At 42.5% G+C, this 5,896-nt stretch overlaps 3 protein-coding genes across 3 annotated transcripts; all 3 read right to left on the reverse strand.

Annotated features, from left to right (window-relative positions):
• Positions 1 to 432: 432 nt before the first annotated feature.
• Positions 433 to 2,027, reverse strand: LOC129944039 (uncharacterized). The gene is made up of 3 exons (XM_056053200.1): positions 1,485 to 2,027; positions 1,167 to 1,424; positions 433 to 882 (listed from the first exon to the last, which is right to left on the reverse strand). The coding sequence occupies exons 1-3, from the start codon at positions 2,025 to 2,027 to the stop codon at positions 433 to 435; spliced, it is 1,251 nt and encodes a 416-aa protein (XP_055909175.1).
• Positions 2,028 to 2,556: 529 nt separating this feature from the next.
• Positions 2,557 to 3,964, reverse strand: LOC129944050 (uncharacterized). The gene is made up of 3 exons (XM_056053210.1): positions 3,946 to 3,964; positions 2,709 to 3,412; positions 2,557 to 2,667 (listed from the first exon to the last, which is right to left on the reverse strand). Exons 1-3 carry the CDS (start codon positions 3,962 to 3,964, stop codon positions 2,557 to 2,559), a joined length of 834 nt encoding a protein of 277 aa, XP_055909185.1.
• Positions 3,965 to 4,168: 204 nt separating this feature from the next.
• LOC129944058 (uncharacterized) lies at positions 4,169 to 5,482 on the reverse strand. The gene has a single exon (XM_056053218.1). It carries the CDS (start codon positions 5,480 to 5,482, stop codon positions 4,169 to 4,171), a length of 1,314 nt encoding a protein of 437 aa, XP_055909193.1.
• Positions 5,483 to 5,896: the final 414 nt, after the last annotated feature.

Here is a 5,896-nt window from a genome sequence, read left to right on the forward strand (position 1 = left end):
TAAATTCTTTGAAATTTGGTAAGTCGTTTCTGTTTCCTCATCTCTCTTCCCATAGTTTTTGGCTCGTACCAGGAAGTTTTTGCTTAAGGAACTAAATGAGGACCGTATCCCACTTAGATACCGGAACGTCCATGTTTTCCAACGCCAGACAACATTCTCTTGTTATGCAAAGGAGATCTCGAATACCAGCAGCAGTTTCACAAGACACGGGGGGTTGGCCAAAAAGGTTTTGCATTTGGATGTGTACCAGAATGCGCTTATGTTCATACCTTTCCTTCAAAAGCTCTCAAGCTGTTTTGTATTGTACTTTATTTGCTTAATTGCCACAATATCACCGACTTTAACGTTTTCTTCTGCCTTGCGCCACTTGCTTCTTTGTTGTAGGGTTATTAGGTATTCTTGGTGCCAACGTTGCCATATATCTTCAGTCCATCATCGAACTAAATTCCATTCCTTAATGCGATTCAATGGTAAATTCATGACTGTGGGTTCAGGTAGAGCAATAATTGGACCACACGTAAGAAAATTGCCTGGTGTTAATGCTAGCTTGTCGTCTGGATCATCATACAAAGCCACCAATGGCCTAGAGTTCAAGCAAGCCTCGATTCGGATGAGCAAAGTATTAAATTGTTCATAGCTCATAGTTTGACTGCCAACTACTCGTACAATAAGCCTTTTTGCTGACTTCACAGCTGCCTCCCATATGCCACCTTGATGGGGGGCTGATGGTGGTATGAAGTGCCACGTTGTACCACGATGCGTCAATTGTTGTTTCACATGCTCGCAGTGCCATGCCTCTAAGTCCTCTTCCATACGACGATTTGCACCCTGGAAATTTGTGCCATTGTCTGAATGGAGTTGTTTACACGGCTGCTTGTGAATCTTGCGAAGGCGTTTAAAAATGCCTCAGTTGACAAGTCAGTCGCTAGTTCAATATGAACCGCTTTAGTCGCTAAACATACAAAAATAACAACGTACGTTTTAGTTATAGTCCTTGATCGTTTTGCGCCTAGACGTAGCAGGAATGGACCACAATAATCTATGCCTGTGATGAGAAATGGACGATGTCGAGTAACACCATACTTTGGTAGATCACCCATTCGCTGCCTTGCTACCTTGCCTCATTGTAAGCGACATGTGACACATTTGTGAATGTATGATTTTACAAGTGCCCGGCCTCCTTTGATCCAATGCGTTTGTCGAATGATCTGCAACATTAATTGCACACCACCATGTAAAGTTGTGCGATGTACTTCAGCCACAATCATATATGCTAGTTTGCCTTCTCTCGATAGGATAATTGGAAACCTTTGATTCGCATCCAATGTCGACCGTTTGATCCGGCCACCAACTCGCAAAATATTGCCTTCATCGATAAATGGATTCAATGAACTGAGTGTGCTGGAGCCTGGTAAGTTCTTCGCCTGATTGCATGATTCTATATCACGTTTGTACCATTACCTTTGATCTAACCGTGTTAATACTTGCATTGCCTGATGTAATCGCTCCACACTGCATATTTCGGAACCGTATGTTACTCGCTTCTTGCTGCCAGCATAAAGTGCGTAAAGAATGTGAGCCATAATCCGTTTTATCTTCGTGAGGGAATTCGTTCGATCCAGGAAATTGATCGCGAGACCATCTCGTCGTCGCGTCATGAGCAAGCCCATGTTCTCAATGCGTGTATGAGTCACAACCGGTAACCTCTCTTCCTGCCGTAAGTTTTGAAGATCATCTTGTGAGCATAATGGTTCACTTGCCGTATTGTATAGATTGCCTTGTTGAAGAAAACCAGGGCCCGTCCACCAGAGTGTATGAGCCTGTATCTGCGAAGGTGTTAATCCTCGACTAGCACAATCTGCTGGGTTATGTGCCGTAGGAATATGATGCCATGCAGACGGGTCACTATTCTGTTGTACGTAACTCACCCTGTTCGCTACGTATGGTTTGAATCTGACTGGGAGTTGTCGTAGCCATGCCAAAACGATTGTTGAATCTCTTCGTCCCAACCAACGCCTGCCAACCATAGTCTCTGCATAAATATTTTTGCTTTAATGACAACTGGTGCTAAAATCCCGTTTTGTCATAGAGCTTCGCAATGTCGCTAAGACACGTTCGTTTTGTGCGTGTCGTAGCCTCGTCTAAAGTGATGTCGAATGACAACTTGTCAAACTCACTATCCCATTGCAAGCCTAAAATAGAGGATTCTTTTGGGTTAATTATTAATGGGTTCTTACCTGAGCCGCTTTGGCCAATGATTGCTTGAACGACTGCTTTGTTGTTACATTGCCACTTTCGAAGATGCATGTGGCCTTGTTGTAGAACATGATCAACATTTTTCGATCGACGAATTGCAATCGCTGGGGTGAGAGCACTTGAAAGGTAGTCATCCACATAAAAATCTTTCTCGATGCTATGCCTTGCTTCATTTGCCTCTGCTTCTTGTTTAATAATGGAGTAGTTGTCTCGAGCACATTGGTGAGAGTGCGCACAGCCAAGTAAGGTCCAGAGCGGGTGCCATATGTCACCGTCGTCAATCGATAAGTGTTGAGTTGATCATTCGGATTTTCTCGTCATAATATGAGCTGCCGCTTTTGTTGATTTGGATGCACCAAAACTTGACGGAACATCTTCTCGATCACCGCCACCACTGCCACACGATATAGCCTGAATCGTAGAATGATGTTAGTCAATTTGTCCTGTATTACAGGACCGATGTGTTGCGTGTCGTTGAGGGACAAACCGTTGTCTGATTTAGCCGAAGCATTAAACACAACTCGAAATTTAGATGTGACTGCATGATGAGTTATGTAGTATGACAGAGTACCTTCACCCACTTCACCTTCGTATAATGCCATTTGATTCAATGCCTCATACTCACGCATAAATTGTACGTATTTTACCAATAGATCGGGATCAGAATGTAGTCGCCTCTCGTTTCGATAAAACTGCCGCATTGCCATTCGACGTGAGTCACCAAGTGTCGGTTCTTCCTTCAAAAAGGGTATGCTGACTACATACCGGCCATCGTGTTGTCGATGAACTGTTGCTTCATAATGCTGCTCGCATTCATCTGTGTGAGTGTCGACTTCTGACAAAGTTGGTTCTTCTAACAGCCAGAAACGTGTAAGAGCCTCCTCCAGATTTTCGTTTCCTCGGACATGCATACTTTGTGCCAAGTTACAACGTATTAAGTCCACTGGTCCAGAAACTACCCAACCAAGATGTGTATTCTGCGCATGAGGTTGATTTGCTTCGCCGTTTATAAGTCCATCTTTGATTATTAAGCCCCAGACGTCAGCTCCAATCAACAAGTCGATCTCACCTGGACTACCGAAATTTGGATCTGCTAGAGATAATCCTTTTAAATGTCGCCATCGATCGATGCCTATACGATGAGTAGGCAAATCTACTGTAATTTTTGTCAACACGAAAGCATTGACTTTTATTTATTTATTTATTTATCATCAATTAGAGATTATAATAACTCTTACAGACTATAGAAATACAAAATTTGTCTTAACATAAATTTTAGTCAATTAACCAGAAAGAATAAGCTGAGCATATTTTTAAATGCATCTCTACTCAAATGAAAATTAAAATCAATAAAATCAGATATTTGGTTAATTTCTCTGACACAGCGAGATATTGGCTCGTTAACAGCATAATTTACTCTATGAAATACCTCATGGAATAAACAACGATTTCTAAGCACTCGAGTTGGAGCATGTAAATTTATAAGAGACAATAGAAACGGACAGTCAATATGATAAGATAAAATATCTTTAATGAACATTATAGAATATATTTTGCGGCGATTTTCTAAGGTCTGAATGCCAAGAAGTTGACAACGAGTATTATAGACTTGAATCGAAAAATCTGCCTCGTGCGTTGACTTCAGCTGTAATATTGCTACACCTCGTGTTGTTGGGCCTTGCACATCACCTGCACCAGCGATAACCATGTCGAATTTTTGCCTTTTTATTCGTAGCCTTTGCATACATCTTTCTGTAATGAACGTTATTTGGGAGCCTGTATCGCATAGTGCGCGTGCCGTTATGGGATTGCCTTGAAGATCGGGTATGACTGCGATTGCTGTTGCCAATAGAGTAGTGTGACCATTGTATACGAAAGATGCAACAGCCGGAGCCTTCTCTGCCGCATCGAGTCATGCTAAAGTCTGCGGTGGAGATGCCACCGTAGAAGCACCAGCCGTTGGAGTCTTATTGGATAACGACTGATTTGATGTCACAGTGCGACAAAGAATTGTGTGATGCATACCCTGGCATTTTCCACATCGATGTTTAGAAAGACACACTCGCGTCGCATGACCTGGAGTGAGACAATTGTAACAAAGATTAGAATCTTTAACCTTACCAAAACGTTCTGCTGCTGAAAGCGCCTCCAAATTCGGACAGCGTCCGATGTAATGATCACCATTGCAATAGTAACAATGACCATGACCTGCAGATGGTAAATTAGTTCGTGTCAGCCTTGAAGCACCGCCCGAGCCTGTGCTCACATGCGCCTTAGGAGTTGATGATAATCGTTTGTTGACGCTATTGCCTGAATTATACGTTCTATCATTCATAGCGCTTCCCATATGGTCGAGACCTCGTGCTTTGCCTTCGATGAATACTAGTAACTCTGCCAATTTGGGAAGTTCAGTTCCTTTCAACTGCATTTCCCAATTTATAATCGTTGCCCTTGGAAGTTTTGAAGCTAGAATGTGGACTAGAATATCATCCCACTTCTCGACAGGCCGTTTCATAGCTGCCAATGAACGTGTGGTCTCGTTCGTTATGTCCACCACTCGACGCAAGCCTGTATTTGTCTCCTTCTCAATAGAGTCCATATTGTGAAATATACTCAAATGGGCGGACACAATCAGACGATCGTTGTCATACCGAGCCTTCAACGTCTGCCATGCCGATTCGTAATTGTCATCGGTAGGTAGAAAACCAGCTAACACCTGAGCAGCTGAGCCGTTTAGTGCTCTCATCAGCCTCGTATATTTGGCAGCTGTCGAAAGGTGCTCTTTTGAGTGGACCATTGCCTCAAACATGTCTCGGAACGCAATCCATTTATTGAATTCGCCATTAAATTCTGGGATAACAATTTTTTCCAGACGCAAATCATTCAGATCACCTTGTTGAACGTGAACCGAGCGCACCACACTGGCTTCAGATGCCTGCTGCTCCTGCACAGCCAAATCAATTGCAGCTGTCAGCATGGCTTTCACCTTTGTATATTTGTCCTCGACCTCTTCGAACAGAGTGGAGTGCGCTTCCATCTCTGTTTCCTTTGCTCTACCCACCAACAAAAAGTGTGCATCTACAAACCTTGTGAAATGGCTCCCTAAATTGTCCAAAGTAGCACGCTTCATAGCTAGATCTAGCTCTGCCAACTCTCCAGCTTCCAATTTCTTCACAAGCTTCGAAATAGATGTAGCAGCACTCGACCGCAACTTTAATTCAGCCATCGTCTCTTTAAATTATATTATTTTTATTTATTTTTTAAATAATTATATTGTTTTATTTTAAACAAAGTTTTATTTTTCGTCCACTCGCAAATTCAAACGTTTTCTTTCTGTCCTTCTTCTCGTATGATTTTTCTCAGACACAATTCGCAACCAAAAAAAAACATCACCGTTCTCCTAGTTATTGCATTCTCAAGGGGAACTATGCACCGTATTCGTTGCCTGCCAAGTTTATGTAGGTACATATGAACCGTACGGGCACAACACAGAGAAACACAGTTTGCCTTATGTACTTCTTCTCGTATGATTTTTCTCAGACGCAAATCGCAACCAAAAATAACATCACCGTTCTCCTAGTTATTGCATTCTGTAGGGGAACTATGCACCGTATTCGTTGCCTGCCAAGTTTATATAGGT

The sequence above is a fragment of the Eupeodes corollae genome, chromosome 1, assembly GCF_945859685.1.
Source record: "Eupeodes corollae chromosome 1, idEupCoro1.1, whole genome shotgun sequence".
Classification (NCBI taxonomy): Eukaryota; Metazoa; Arthropoda; class Insecta; order Diptera; family Syrphidae; genus Eupeodes; species Eupeodes corollae.

Coding starts and splice junctions, on each gene's coding strand:
- LOC129944039 (XM_056053200.1), bottom strand. CDS start 2,027: ATGGTTGGCAGGCGTTGGTTGGGACGAAGAGATTCAACAATCGTTTTG. Junction 1,425..1,484: donor GATTACATCAGGCAATGCAA/GTATTAACACGG, acceptor TCATGCAATCAG/GCGAAGAACTTACCAGGCTC. Junction 883..1,166: donor TCAAAGGAGGCCGGGCACTT/GTAAAATCATAC, acceptor CGCCTTCGCAAG/ATTCACAAGCAGCCGTGTAA.
- LOC129944058 (XM_056053218.1), bottom strand. CDS start 5,482: ATGGCTGAATTAAAGTTGCGGTCGAGTGCTGCTACATCTATTTCGAAG.
- LOC129944050 (XM_056053210.1), bottom strand. Junction 2,668..2,708: donor ACACGCAACACATCGGTCCT/GTAATACAGGAC, acceptor TCTACGATTCAG/GCTATATCGTGTGGCAGTGG.